Below are 15,543 nucleotides of genomic sequence, written 5' to 3'. Positions count from 1 at the left end.
CAGGCTAGCTAGCTATCACTATCCCATTTTTCCTCTCTTTAATCATACTGCAATTCCCCATCCCCAGAAGAAGTAACTGAATGAGATCAGATGAATCGAATGATCCACTAAGGACCACATTGCCAATTTAGTAGCAGAACTAGGACTCAAATCTGAGTTTTCTGATGCTCTCTCTCTAAGAACATCCAAAACTGCATATAATTTTTTAAACTTTATTTTTTACTTAAAAACAGTATATGATTGGGGCAGTTAGATGGCACAGTGGATAGAGTACCACCCCTGGAGTCAGGAGGTCCTAAATTCAAATCCGATCTCAGACACTTAATATGTATAGCTGACCCTGGGCAAGTCACTTAACTTCAACTGCCTAATAAAACCAAAATCAAACACACAAAAAACAATATATGACTTTAAAATCCTCTTTACCTAACTTTAGAATTTAGTCACTCAAATATTATATATATATATATATATATCAATGTATATATAATATATACATTATATATATAAATGTATTTATAATATATATTATATATATTAATTTCATATATTATTCTGCCTGCATCCCAGGGATACAACTGCAGTCATCCATTCATTCTCTAAATATTTTACTGAACACCTACTATGTGCAAAGCCTTGCTCTAGCTTGAAGACATTAGAAAACCTATGCCAATCACAATTCTTTTTCCATATGCCCAAGATATAGGAGATGTTTTTGTTCTATTAAGAGATCAAAAGCTTTGAATATCCAGCTGTCTAAGGAGTGTAGTGAGCCATTGCAAGAGGAAATTCTATACCAGGTATGCTACTGCAGTTTCATACACCTATTGGCTAGATAGTGGCATTTATGGCAAGTTAGTAAGCATACCTGAAATCAGAGGATTTAGAGTCAAAACAGAGCTTAAGGATCATTTAGTCAAAATTCCCTTATTTTTCAGATAAGAAAGCTCAGTTCTAAAACATACCTGAAAAACAAGGATTTAGAACCTCCAAATATTAATGACAATTGCCTCAGGGAGGGAGAAAAGAGAAATAATACTGTTCCAAATTACTTATAAACTAGATAGACAACAAGTCTTCTAATTAAACTTCTCTCACACTCAGAAAATACCACAATGTTCACAGAAAAGCTGAGTAGTGAATTTGTGCAACTCACTCTCTAATTGCTTCTAGGATGATTTAGGGGTACCATCCTTCCTGTGACTATCTGTCACTATGTGCTCAGGGAATGCAAACATTTTAATATGAGGCAAATCTAATTAAGAAGGATAGTTTGCAAATATGAATTTGTATAAGAATTTAAAGAGAAATGAATTTTGGATTACCTGTTCTTCAGAGTTATTGGTTCCTCTGGATTTTCACTGCTCCCCTTCCATTAGCCTGGCCAACTGAATTGCTTATATTCCTCTGCAAGGCTGAAATAAAAAGTCCTCAGATAAGAAAGATTGACATCAGGTTTTCAAATTGTTCTAAACCAATGATGTGAAGGGATTGGAGAAAAGGGAGTGGGACCAGCATGACATACAATGGAAGAGAGGAACAATAGGGAAGTTCTACCTGACTCCAGAATACTGGTAGAGGACTAAGTTCAAATGCCAGCTCTGCCACTTACTTGCAATGTAATTTTGGGCAGATTACTTAAGGGCCTCGGCATCTTCATCTGTAAAATGAGGGAGCTGTACCAGATGACTTCTCAGGCTCCGTCTCCAACTTTAGATCTGTGCGGTCCTATGATTGTGACCCCAAAGGGCCAGCCACCTTTACTGCCTACAATACAAACTGCAGGAGACTGACTAGAAATTTCTCTGGGTGGACTGCTAGTGTTCCACACAGAGATGGCACTGTGCTAAGTGGTATTAAGGGTGAATGAGCAGGTACCAAGGACAGGACGACAGCAATATTGTCTCACATAGTTCTGACAATGTGTTACCCTAAAGTGAAGTTACAGCCAATACATTTCATTGAAATTCGGGCCCTCATCTACAATTCCTTCCAAAAGATAGTGTCATTTATTACCTGATGAAATGAGTCCTGCTTCCTAACTCCTGAAGCCTGGTTTAGTTCAATTCATCAGGCATCTCTCAGGGTACATAATGTGAAGCCCTTGAAGTCCACCAGGATCTCAGGGACTTTAAGGACATTGGGTAGTTTTCAGAATAAAGTCCCTTGAACCAGATTCCTGAATTACCACTCTTCTCTCAAAAATGGATTAAAAAAAAAATTGAGCACTGTAGATGTTGGTTTTAAAACCTAACATGTCTTATTTTCCCAAGACACATAGCTCCATTCATAGCACCATTTAGATGGTGACTGAGGCAGAAAGACAGTGGTTTCTTAAGGGAAAGAAAGGTAAATAGTCTTTAATTTGTAACTAGCTCCTGATTCAACTTTTAATTTTGTAACTTTCCAGGGTGTGTACTACTCTGTGGTCTAGGATTGTTTAGGACATTATTTGCCATCCAGTCCCAAAGGCCACGTGGCTACAAACATTGTGTTTTTTTTTTTTTTTTTAAATAAACTATTGCTCTATGCCAACATTCTTTTAAATTTGAGACTTTTGGATTTTAACCTGCAATCACATTGCTACACAATCATAGGTTTCCTCTTGCCTTGCTCTGTACCTCCCACTGTGCCCTGCCCCCCTTCCTTCCCCAGCTGTGAAATCATGATATCTGTTTAGGGCAGTTTATCCAGTACCCTAAGTGACTTTCATAAAGCCACAACCTAAAATAAGGAAAGTAATTTTATCTAGATGAATGCCATCTATTTTTATTTTTTAGTTTAATATTCCTGACACTAGGAGGCTTCTTTCATTTTGACTAGTTGATAAATCAAAACAATACTTTTTTTTTTTTTTTTTGCTGAGGCAATTGGAGTTAAGTGACTTGCCCAGGGTCACACAGCTAGGACCAGTACAAGTGTCTGAGGCCAGATTTGAATTCAGGTCGTCCTGACTTCAGGGCTGGCACTCTATCCACTGCACCATCTAACTGCCCCTCAAACCATTATTTTTGACCCCTCGAAGGCTTGTCTGTGTCACTTCATAAATAAAGGGCCGCAAAGGTATGTGTGATTACATTTATTTTAAAAGGACCTCTTCACCATCAAAAAAAAAATCTGTTTGCTAGCTTGACTTCTTAGTCAAGGAATATTTTATCATAATATCTCTATATTGTAACCACTCATCTAGAGTCTGGCCATACACCTGGCAATGGTTAGCATTCCTGTCATCTATAAAATTACAAAATGCTAATTACTACTTTTTGTATTTACATTTCACTTCTGAACTCTGATTTAGTTTTCTCCTTTGTAGTTTCACATAGAGCAAAGGGGCTTTAAGATCGTGGACAACAATGAAGAAAGCTGCACTACAAACACCAATTTCCTGCCGTGGAACAACATAACTTGAGTGGAATAATTGGTGAGATCAATCTAGGTACAGTAGACAAATGTTAATGCAAAAAACGATGCAAAGGTTGAGACGAGTAGAGGGCCAAGGTTTGGAACGAGCACTTCCTGTTGCAAAAGCTGAAGGATACTTCAGAACACAGATGAGGAGGTCAATCTTCTGGTTGGTGAAGAGATCAGGAATGGCTGAATTGTTGAGAATGGAGTTCACACAACATAGTTGCTGCAAAGCAAGAGTAGTCCAGAAGGCATGGTGACAATATAGACAAATGAAGTGAAGTCACTGGTAATTTTTTACTAAAGTATAAAGATGGTTAGTGAATTATGTTAAAATAGAACATAAAAATTTGTGTTTCAAGGATGGTCTGAATTTGAGATTTTCAAAAACAGGGTGAATAATTAAGCTGTGATAAAGCATGCCCCAAATGACTTGGTGATAAGAGGACTGTCTAAGTTGTAAAGGAAACTACTGTATAAAATGTCTTTAGGGGACTAGGGATGACCCAGTTTTACACTGAAGGATTTAAAGAGAAACAAAGAAGATACCTTCAAATTGGAACCCCAAAGGTCCTGGGGGTCATCAGCAACTGGAGCAAAAAAGCAAAGATAACTTTAGAGAAGGCCAAGTCTGTATGATGTCAGTGTTGATATGTACTTCCCCCCCCCCCCAAATATAAGTTGTGTTATATAAGGCCATACATAATATTTACAAATAAATATTGAAGTGAATAAGATTAGGTAATTATACATTAATTGTATGCCAATGTTTATAGTAAATCATTAGAATTGAAATTCTTCTGAAGGTAAGTATATTTTCATTTCTTTTTAGCTCCAGTGCTTTGTGTGTAGTTCTTGGGTCATTTCAGTCATGTCCAACTCTGTGACCCCATTTAAGGGTTTTCTTGGCAAGACAGTGGTCTATTATTTACTTTTCCAGTTCATTTTGCAGATGAGAAAACTGAGAGCACACAGGGTTAATCGACTTGCTCATAGTCACACACTAGTAAATGTTTGAGGTCAAATTTAAATTCAGACTCCCTGCTGACTCCAGAGCTGGCACCCTGTCCACTGCGCCACCTAGCTGCCCCTTGTATATAGTCAACACTCAGTAAATGCTTGTTAAATCAGATGTAGAATGGTTCTAGAACAGAGGTGTCAAACATTCCAACTGGCCGGAACCAGATATAACTAATGAATATTTAACAAAATGAACAAAAATATAATGAAACACAAGTAATATTACATTTTAAAACTAATTTAATATGCAGCTCTTGTGTGTTGATTAGTAGCCCCATTTCTATTTGAGTTTGACACTGTTGGTGTAGAAGAAACATGTAATTTCTGTGGTTTGAGTTATAGGAGAACACTCATTCATTTGCTGGGGTATGAGTTAAACAAAGGGAAATCTTCACTCAATCCTACCCAACAGCAACAGCAATGGTAAATGGGAGAGAATTCCTTGGTCCTGGGGAAGGAAATTCCTTAGTAGCAGTTTAACTTGAAGCAGTAAATTAGAGGAGAAGCCCTGAAGACAAGAAAGTCCATCTCTAGAGGACTTTTTGTTTTTGCAGAGTGGGAGATGTCCACCTAAATGCTAAAAATCCTACACCTCTGACTTTTCACTGAATGCAGTTTGCAGTTTTTTAAGTCCAACTTCTTCCTTAAATTAAGTTCAGAAGCCAAATGTCAATTTCTAGGAGGACTTGTCATTTTCCTACCTCATCTGAGGCTTGGTTAGCAATTAAGTGAGGCTAAGTATTGATTAATAAAGGTTTTGCATCAGCTCACTCTACAGAAAACCCAAACCCTTTGTCCACTATAACTTTGGGTACTGGACCACAAAATGTGTCATTGGGCCAGCTTGGGTGGATGACTCAGTGTAATTTATTACCATTACTTAAAAACACTTTCATAGTGATTGTTAAAACTTAAAATAATCAGACTTCCACATGGTTCCTAGTATATAACCATTTTCAAGTGTTTGTTCATCACCTCAAAGAGAAGGGAGGAAATGTATTCTTCCCTTAGGAATAGTCAGGAAAGAAAGACACAGGTGCAACAGATATGGCTACTTCTTTTACTTTGAACATTAGCATTAGGTGGGTTACCGTACACATCCAAAGGCCCAGCATCTCGGAAATATCGTGAAGCGGCACACCTTGTACCAGAGTCTCACAAGAATAAAATATACAATGCTACATTGAGTGGTTAAAAATACACAAAAAGTAGTTTTAACAATCTATAATTTTTATGTTTAAAATCATGATTGAGTTGAAATAAAAGTGCATTCTCAATTGCTAAAAAAAAAAAATAATAATTATGGTATGGTCAACACAAAGGGAAAAGAATCAATACAATGAGGGGTCTGACAGGATACTGGAAAAAAGTGCCCCAGGAAACTAGATGGCATATACTAGTTTGGAAATGCTAAAGGAGAGCTCAGTTCTACTTCACTGCAATTCCTGGGGGCAAACTGCCTCTCCCGGGGATCTTTCCAGACCAGAAATCCTGTCCTATTTGTCTGTCACCTCCCCAACTCAAAGACTCCTTTGAACTTGCTGCAGCATGAGGGATACCTGCCCTACATCAAGTCTAATTTGACCTTCAATTGCATCTCCACAGAGAGGTAGGAGAGGGATGCTGCCCTGTTCTGGACTTGCCATAAGCATCCAAGCTACATAGCCTTAATAATCCTTATGACAGAGAAGGCAAGAACAGGGACCAAGCAGCTTCTATTTTGCCAAACTCCTTTGGACAAGTTTTTAACATTCAACAACAAGCTTTGTAAACCTAACGCTCAACGCTTCCTGGCAAGCAAAATGGATTTTTTTTTTCCTTAAGAAATAAAGAAAAGTGCAAGTGATTTATGTACTGTCAAGGGGAAAAAAAAAGACAAACAAGTTATACCTAAGTATCTGCTACTAAGCTGATCACAACTTCAGTGCTCTTCTGTCAAGCGCTGGGTTACAAGTGGATAGAATCAATGATCTGTGCTGGATGGGCTTTCTCAGGGGTCTGATTAGGCTGGGTAAAAAAGAACTAGAGTTAAGATTTAGTCTTCCAGGTACCAATGCCACTTGTTCTGCTGGCTGATACCTAAGTATTTCTCTTTAGGTGCTTACTTGCCTGTTTATGTTCAGGAGGATCTGTTGCTCCTGGTCATGGCAAAGATAAATACTTTGGATTGTCTGCCTCTGACCTAACAGAGCACAGAGGACCAGATTGAATTCCAAACTGAAGGAGTGCCTGCTAAAGATATCACCCCATGGTTCAAGGCCTTGGGTCTGACCCAGGAGATAATGACTGGCGTAACAGTTATCCATTTGGAGCTGAGATGGGGAGGTATGACTACCTATCCCATACTATGGGACTAAACTTGATTTCAAGTCTCCTTATAAAATTTAAAACAACAAGAATGTTCTCACCTCTTCCTCACTCCTGAGAGTTAGTGATTTATTCTTCCCAACTACTGCAAATAAGGGATAATGTAGAGGGGAGAGGTTAAGGAAAAGGGCAGGAAAGAGAAAACAAGATTGCCTTCCTGCTTTGGCATTCGGTATATGAGAACTCTTAAGAAAAAGCTTCTACACCAGATGGAAAAGGACTGGCTCTCATCATTGGGCATTATTATTTAAACAGGCTAGTCAGGCTAACCTACTCAATTATGCTCCCCAAATATCTCTGATTCCTGGCATCAACGCATTCCCTACCAGTCTGCCTATATCAAGGGAACTAGGACAGTGATTTATTGTACTTATAAGAGAAAATAAAGTTTCAGAACCCAAAGTTAAAAGTAAACACTGAAGTAAGCAGGGAGGAATAGAAAATAAAGTTACATAATACAAGAGCTGTTTTTTTTTTTTTTCCTCCCAATTGAGATGTTTTAAAGATCCTGCTGCTTTGCTTCCCTGGGGCCAAATACAGTAATGCTGAATAATGACAGATTTATTAATAATTATATAGCTCCTGCAAAAAGATGGATAAAATGTACATACATACTAAATGTGGAATATTGAAAGGCATTTGATCAGATTTTCAGAGGCTGCTTATAACTCAAGGATAGAACCTTAACAGCAAACACTGAAATCATATTCCATTAATTAAACTCTTGACCTAAATCAAGAATGATTCAAATGATCAAGCAGAAAAGAAGTTAGGTCCTGGGTGAAAATTATTTCCTAATGATTTTCAAATGTAAACAGATTGGTTTCTTAAGTCCTATGTAAAATGTGATTTGAGACATCAATCCTGTTAGTTAAGCTATTCCCTCTCACAATACCCTTCCCTTCCCCCCCCCCACTAAAGATATATAAACCAGGGAGAGATGTACATTCAAGAATACTTCTCTTCAACACATTCAGTCCGTCTTTAGCTAATTAGGAAGATAAGCATTGAGTAGCAGATACCTTTCAAAGTTAAACAAAATTTAACTACTTCTTTGCCATGTCCTTTCCTGTTCCATCCTCATAGAAGTAATTTATCATATCTCTTCTCCTAGTAGAGATGGTCTTCACAAGTAAGGTGTAAACCTGGATCAGGTAGGCTCTGAGACAGCCTCTTGAGAGAACAAGGGCCCCCTCTGCTGACTGTTTCAAAACTCTGCTACTCAGCGAAAGGACAGATCATCAAAGTTTTCTTGACAGACTTACTTTCATTTTTTTCAAATGTTCATCACTACTTTCTGCTTAGCACAGTTATAGAGAATAGTTAAAAAATGTTGTCAGCCAACAAATACTTGGGAAAGCCAAACCTCTGGGTGCCATTATTAAGAAACAGATGAGTCAAGTGAAAAGTAATGATATAGGAAATTTTTTTCATGTAACAAAATGTTAATTTAGAAGAAAAAAAATTCACATGGTTTCTAAACTAGTTTCCCAAAATGTATAGCTAAACTTTCAACTATCCATGAATCTTTTTCTTGGTCAACCAGTAACATGATGGGGTACACAGTGGAAATGGAGAGGCTTGCTCAGACAAAAAGAATTAATGTTTCACAAACAACTATATTCTCTGGTCTTCTGCCTCACCATATTCCCCTTTTCTTCTTATGAGTTTATTCTTGAAAACTCCAAGGACTACTCACCAAAAGAATGTGAATTTAGGGAGAGTAGCTTTAAAAAGATAATGCAAAGGTTTTGATGACAGCAAAAATATTCAGATTAATAGTTTGCATTCCATTAAAACAAACAAAAAACCCAAGTAATTTAGTTTCCTTTTTTCTTAAAGGATTTTGTTTTCAGTTTTGGATAAAAATGGAAAGGAAGAGAGTTCTATGCACAGCACAAACCCATTTGGTGGCAGTAAAGCATAATGCTGAAGTACTTTATCAATTCAGAACCTGCTATCACGTACAGATCATAAAGCAACTCTTTTTTCTGTTTGTTTGTTTAATGTCCTTCATATTGAGTAATAATTATACTGTAAAAACTGATTGTAGGGAAAACTATAAAGAAAGAGTTAAATGATGTTTTAGGAGGTTGAAAAAGAAGGAGAAGCATGGAAAAAAGAGGGCAAAGAAATAGTGGGAGAGATAAGGCAAGAATTTAAAAAGGAAGTGCAACTATTTTAAGACCAGTATCCCAAAGAGAAAAACAAAGAAAAGTCATTGGCTTGGATGATCATGGACATGGTGAAAGAAAGGTTAGACAACAGTCAAGACAAAAGGTCTGGAAAAAACCAAACAATTTTGAATTAGATTTGAGTAAGAAAAAAAATTTCATGGACAAATTTGCAAATTAATTCTTAGAGAGAGAGAGAACAAATGAGAAAGGTATTGTATAATCACAGCAGCATTGATGCTCATCCCCCTTAAGTGAAAAAGGAAGAATTCAGGAAGACCAACCTGGGCAAAAACTGTACATGGAATATACAATGAAATTATTTTCCAGAGCTAAGGAAGCAAATGTTAGGAGTCAAGACACAGGACCAAGCCTTTAGTTACTCAAGAGACAGGAGGTGAATGTCTAGAGGTATAACTAATATGTAATCAGTTGCTACCATAAAACCTGGAAAATCAGGGAAGAGAATTCATTCAAAGATATGTTCAAAATTTCTGTCTGAGGCTTTTATTAGTTTCTGAAGAACTAAACCTAATAGATTAAAGACAAAATCCAACATTCATGGAAAATGAAGTAGAGGTAGGATCTAAACCAGGGAGAAAAATTTCCAGGAATGCTGGTTTCTTCAAGGCACTCAAGAAAGAGAGAGGGCTTAAGCTGCAATGGTGGAAGAAAGATAAGAAAATGTAGGTTTGCATTTATTTGTGTAACTTAAGGAAATGAAACAATTCCAAAAGGTGATTTGATGACACACCAATTATTAATTAATCAATAGAGCAATAAAGTAGAATTTCATTCCACAAATAATTTCCGCAACAATGCAGAAAACAAAGAATAGGAAAGGGCAAGATGCTAGTTTTCTATGAGTAAAAAATACACCTGGGTAAAAGCTTGACTTAAACGGGGAATTTGATTCACCTGATGAATTCACCTAGTCCTCCAAATTTAAACCAAAGAAGCTAAAATTCCATGCTGGTCCAAACTTGTAGAGCCCTTTCTCTAAGACAAAAAGATTTGATTGCTATAAAAAGTCAGGATTATAGAGTAGAAAAGTAAGGAACTAAGAAAATGGACATATTGGTGGCAACTTTTATGGCTTCCATAATAAGGGGAGAGAGGATGTCTGGTTTGCTTTATCGAGGTAGTAATCCAGAATTGGAAGGTCATTATTAATTATTATAAATTCTATAGATGTCAAAAGTAGTCTAGCTTAAAAGCTATAATTAATATAATTATTGCATAATTATGTTACTATCGCTAATAATCTATGACCTTTCCATTACTGAAAAATGTTTTATTTTTGAATGGGATTTCTAATCTTGGTTTAGCAAAGGAGTAAGTTTTTCAAAGGAAAATAAAGCCAACATTGATTTGTCCAATTGTAAAATATACAGAATTCCAAATGAGATGACCTTAAATACAATTGGCAGAATTCTTAAAAGCAATTTATCCCCCTTTGTCAAATATTCTCATGATTCTAAATCTAGAAGCACATCAAAAATGCTTATTTTGTGGGCATACAAACCTAACTTGTTTTACATAATATAATATCCTTATTTATATAAAATCAAGCAGAAATATCTCTAAATTTAACATGAGTAGTCTGCTGTGACAAAGTTATCTATATTTCTTTATATGTCAAATTGACAAGGGTTTTGCAAAATGGAATATATTTCTTAAATGACTTTTATCACAATTGTTTTTGTGTAAAAATCAGAAACTGCCAGTAAACAAAAACATCCAAACCAATGAATATGAAAACTTAAAAAAAAAATCAGGCATAAAAGGAAGAAGAAATTAGGAAATTCAGTATTTGCAAACATCTTTTCCACAGAAGACATCACCACCAGGCACACAGTAAGTGAACAACCAAATTAAAGGGAATATTGGAAAGGTATTTCCAAACCATCAAGTACAACTATGGTACTTTCATGCTCAGCCATTCATTTAGAGAAGTTAATGCAAAATGGTAGGCTTCAAGCAAAATACATGCTACTAATTCTCTAACGTTTCTTTTGATACTATGGTAAAATTTACACGGAAGCCTCTCTTTCTCATTAAAAGTATGTAAGAATGAAGTCACAAATATATAGGTGGCAGTGAAGCTATGTGCCATAAGACTTAGGTTATGTTTCCTTTTTCTCCATTGTTCAAACCAAAAAAATCTCACTCAATATGAGCTAACCTGATTCAACTAGGTAAAGCAGCAATTTTACATTATGGGCTAAGATTTCTTATTTGAGTTTTTAAAAGGTAAAGAAAATGTATACTACTACTTTAACTCAAAAATGTCACTGTATCTTCAAATAGGTCACACTTTAAGCAATGGGATAGCAACTGTCAAAGACAATAAGATTGTAATAGCCTTATTTAACACCAATGTAATACTTAAATACACTGCATAACGTAGTCTTCAAAGTCCTTTAGAGACTTTATGTAAAGATATATATAGCAAAAACTAGAGACCAAACTCTTCCTCCATATCCTTTTTCTAAAAAGATGAACATCTAATTAATCATACTAAGCAGTTTGCAGGGTCATGGGACTATGTAATTCGAGAAGATAGAAGCTCACATACCTATTAGGGAAGCCAAGTAAAGACTATCAACCAAATTTTCAACTCTTGAGTTCCTGAGTTTTTAGGTTAACCTGACACAGGTCTTTGTTTAAGGCTTAATCATGAAGTTGTTATGTTCAGAAGCACTCGTAAATATTCTATAATGTGTCTTGATTAATTTTTAATATGAAAATTATGAAGACACATTATATTTTCTGAGTACTTTTCCTTAAAACCATGGATACCAGTCAAGTAAATTCAAAACCCAGAAAACAAAAATAGACAAGTATTGGAGATTTTTAAAAGGCTGCTCCAAAATGACTTTCACCAGTCATTATATTTTGTGATAATTTTAGCTGAATCTTTTGATAGCCCTTTTGAGCTTTTGGGGGGGATGACTACTTAATACTGGATTTCCCATGGGTTGTGGGTTCTTTCTTACAGGATATAGATTTGCAACTCCCAAATCACAGGTAGAACCACCTGAAATTCCCAGTGTATCATTACAGTATTCCTAGGAAATGGACAACAAAATGGTCTTGAATTATAATTCAGAATGGCTGTCTAATACTGTAAAGCTGTTTAGAACAAAGTACAATATAGTTAACTGAGATACCTTCTTAATAATAAAACAAAGCATTTTTAACAGGTCTGATTATAAAGTAGTGCACTACACAAAAATGTAGAAGAAAAATGTGGCATGGAATGCAAGGAGTTTATGGGAGAACAGCCACTAAAGATAAAATATATAAATAAGGATCTAGCTTTCCTTATTGGCTTATGTACCTGGGAGCTTTAAAAAATGTATCTAAATATCAAGAGAAATAACTCTTTAAAACTGTCCCAATTTTTAAAGACTTACACATAAAATAGAAAGCTTTGTAGCCAGAGATGCCTTTTCTCTCCCATTCCAAAAGCTTCCTATACTAATTCACAGCACACAGACAAAACTAAGAAGATCAGAATAAGAAAGCTAATAGAAAAGAATGTGACATTTTAAAACAAGGACTTTAGTCCTCAGTTTTAGTAATAACATAATAGTCCATGATCCAGAAGAGAACCTCTAATACAATTGCACATTTGAAAACAAAAATGAACCTTCAAATGTTGGGGTACTGGTAGAGGCAGTTATTTGAAAATATGGGGGGAAACATTGGGGAATTTTGAGGTAAAACACAAAATTAAAAGAAAATAATAACAGCCAAAACTCAGTTCTCTGAGATGAGGGCAACACCAATTTTTAAGCTTACTATGAGAGTCATATCTATTTAAATTAAAATAGAAAGAAGAAAAATAGGACAGCCATTTAGCAGTTGAATATAACCAATGTGCAAGACCTTCTGCTGAACCATTCCCTATAATAACTACTAATTCTTGCTAGAATATCATCAATATCTGAAAAAATAAGTTACCAGGCTGAAAGTATCAGAGGTGTGCTATCCCTACCACTTGTTCAAATTGGCTATTTTAGAAACATTTGCTTAGGGCAGTGAAGTTTTTCTTTGTTATTATGTTACATAAGAAAAGCTCCAAGTTGTAGATATATCCAGTGACAAAAGACATTTTTAATCATATGACCAGCTCATGTTCTCATTTAAATGCCTCCTTATCCTCTATCAGCAATATCATGTTTGTGATTTGTGTTTTGTATTTTTCCTTCTCCTAACAACTCCAGAAAAAGAAAGCAACCTGAAAACAAGCAGCACATGATATGAGATTCAAATTAGTCATATCATAAAAGTTAAACACGAACACTATTCCTCATGAGAATAGGGAACAGCCATGACTGACATGAGACAGCCTCTACTCCCTGCCCTTTTCTAGGTGGTGAGCAACTTCTCATGTTTTCAAAACATGTGTGAATGTATGTGTGTGCGTGTACACACGCATGTGTGCACACACATGTATGCTCTTCGGTGTTTTCCCTGGAAAGTGACCCACTCCTTTTCAAAACATTTCATATAACACTCCACCCTAAGGTAAAAGAGCATGTCTAGTGAGCCTAAGAGACACTTGGGTAGGAAGTGGAGATTTAAAAACTACCAAATAACTTATAACAAGTTCTGAAAGCGAAACATAATTTTTGCAGCAATCTGGCCTGGAGACCTTCTCAGATACATTTAGTCTCTGAAGCACCTTTGAGTAGTACGGATGTAAGGATAACTTTTAACTATAGAAGCTATATGCATCTTTAAGAATCACATTTTGATGATTATAAAAATTTTTCTATTTTACAACATAGGTCCAGCTACACTGAAAAAAATTACACCGCTTATTGAAATACATTTCATTTTAGAAACAGGTAACTACTAAAGAGGTCTATACAAAAACTCTAAAATAATTTCTGTAGTAAAATAAAGAGTGTGTTAGGAGAGAGCTACACAAAAAGAAATTTTTGTTTTTCTCTATAATGCTTAATATACTGTGATATGTAGCCAGTCCACCTCTGATGCTGGCATCAAAAGCTGAAAATAATTTGTTACAATACACAGTGATACAATTAATGCTCTGGATTAATCTCACAGCCTTCCCGATTAGTAAAAGGAAACCAGGCCTATCTCCTCTTTGAGGAGAAGTCCAGGATATAAAAGCAAGCATACCTCATCAGCTGATATGAAATTATAAAATTCCACAAGTCTCAATATTTGAAATTTATAAAAGTCATGAATAAAGAGGAAGCATATTGGGCTTTAGTTCCATTGGCTCCCCTGATTACGATGATCCTTCTCCTCTTTGAGCCAAAGGTAGTCTTCTCATTCACTTGGATCTGCTGGTACACCAAGCCAATGACAAAGCTCTTTTGCTGGAGGCTAAGAGGGAGTGGGATAGAGCTACAGATAACTTCATCGATTCCCACTCTGCAGACTCTCAAGTGGGCACATACCCAAGGGACAATAGATTGAAGAAGATATTTGTTAATGATGTTGTGCTGAACTGTTCTTCTCTGCCAGGTGTCGCAGAAAGTTGTCCTCACTCTGGCCTCTATGATTTAAAGGCTCACTCTTAAAGAGGGCTGGAGGTGGGGGTAAATGAGGGACTGGAGGGATGGGGAGGTGATGAGGATGATGTGGGTGAATGTGAAGATGTGAAAAAGAATGGGGGATGGGCCTTGGGGGAAGAGTGCTTACTGGATTCATATTGATTGGTGGGGTAGGGGTTGTGGGTGTGTTCACAATGGAAGGAACCGGGGTGGCTGGGGAAGTTGTAAGTGGGATCTGGACAGCAGGCGGGATGTTCACAGGGCTGGTAACCCTAAAACACTTCTCCTTGTGAGCCTTGAGCATGTTGGAGAAGCGAAACCGCTGGCCACACACATCACATGGATAGGGCTTCTCGCCTGTGTGAGTTCTGCGGTGCCTCTTCATATTTGGGCGGCTGGTGAAGCTTTTGCCACAGATTTCACAGATAAAAGGTTTCTCTCCTGAGGTGACAAAGAGACAAAAACCAATGAATACACTAAACTGCATCTGTGAGTATTCTGTACAAGCAACATTTCCGCATTTAAAAAAAAAAAAGTTCTACCTTATCAAAATATGCTAAACTATATTCTAGTAATTATAAACCTCCAAATCTGGGATTAATGACAATAGAGCTATTAAAAGTAAAATAAAACCTATGTCTAAGGTATCATACATATGTGCCTTAAAAGAAGTCACTAAAGTAGTAGTCTTTGATATGTTATTCTAATGCTTTCTAGCAAAGCTATGTTTTACTGAACTTTATTGTAGGGATCAACTCTTTCCTATACTAGTTCTTGTCAGTACACTTCTAGTAGTTTCTAGTTATTATCTGAGGTTTCACAAGTTTTAACTGAGAATTTCCTACAGAAAAACTCTGCCTTCTATTATATTTCCTCACATAATATTCAGCATATGAGTCTACTCCTGAATTTTGGACTTTAAAAGCAATACAAACTTCACATAGGCAACTAGATTTTCCAGTTTATCTGAAATCTACTTTTCTCCCTTCAGCTTCACTGAATCTGAAGTTTAAATGTGTTTAAATGAATTCAAATTCAAC

At 36.2% G+C, this 15,543-nt stretch overlaps 3 protein-coding genes across 6 annotated transcripts in view; all 3 read right to left on the bottom strand.

Moving 5' to 3' along the window:
• GNGT2 (G protein subunit gamma transducin 2) overlaps positions 1–1,399 on the bottom strand; it is an 85,052-nt gene extending 83,653 nt beyond the window's left edge. The window contains exon 1 of the mRNA XM_074261226.1: positions 1,326–1,399. The gene's annotated coding sequence lies outside the window, so the exon portion shown is untranslated. The remainder of the gene's footprint in view (positions 1–1,325) is intronic.
• PHOSPHO1 (phosphoethanolamine/phosphocholine phosphatase 1) overlaps positions 1–1,408 on the bottom strand; it is a 65,782-nt gene extending 64,374 nt beyond the window's left edge. The window contains exon 1 of the mRNA XM_074261223.1: positions 1,326–1,408. The gene's annotated coding sequence lies outside the window, so the exon portion shown is untranslated. The remainder of the gene's footprint in view (positions 1–1,325) is intronic.
• A 4,065-nt stretch (positions 1,409–5,473) lies between these two features.
• Positions 5,474–15,543, bottom strand: part of ZNF652 (zinc finger protein 652) — a 95,821-nt gene continuing 85,751 nt past the window's right edge. For all 4 annotated transcript variants that reach the window (XM_074261207.1, XM_074261204.1, XM_074261205.1 and 1 more), the window contains exon 6: positions 5,474–14,944. In XM_074261207.1, coding sequence (XP_074117308.1) covers positions 14,439–14,944 — 506 coding nt within the window. In that variant the 3' untranslated portion in view covers positions 5,474–14,438. The remainder of the gene's footprint in view (positions 14,945–15,543) is intronic.

Source organism: Sminthopsis crassicaudata, chromosome 4 (genome assembly GCF_048593235.1).
Source record: "Sminthopsis crassicaudata isolate SCR6 chromosome 4, ASM4859323v1, whole genome shotgun sequence".
NCBI lineage: Eukaryota > Metazoa > Chordata > Mammalia > Dasyuromorphia > Dasyuridae > Sminthopsis > Sminthopsis crassicaudata.
This window is presented reverse-complemented; position numbering and strand designations above follow the sequence as displayed.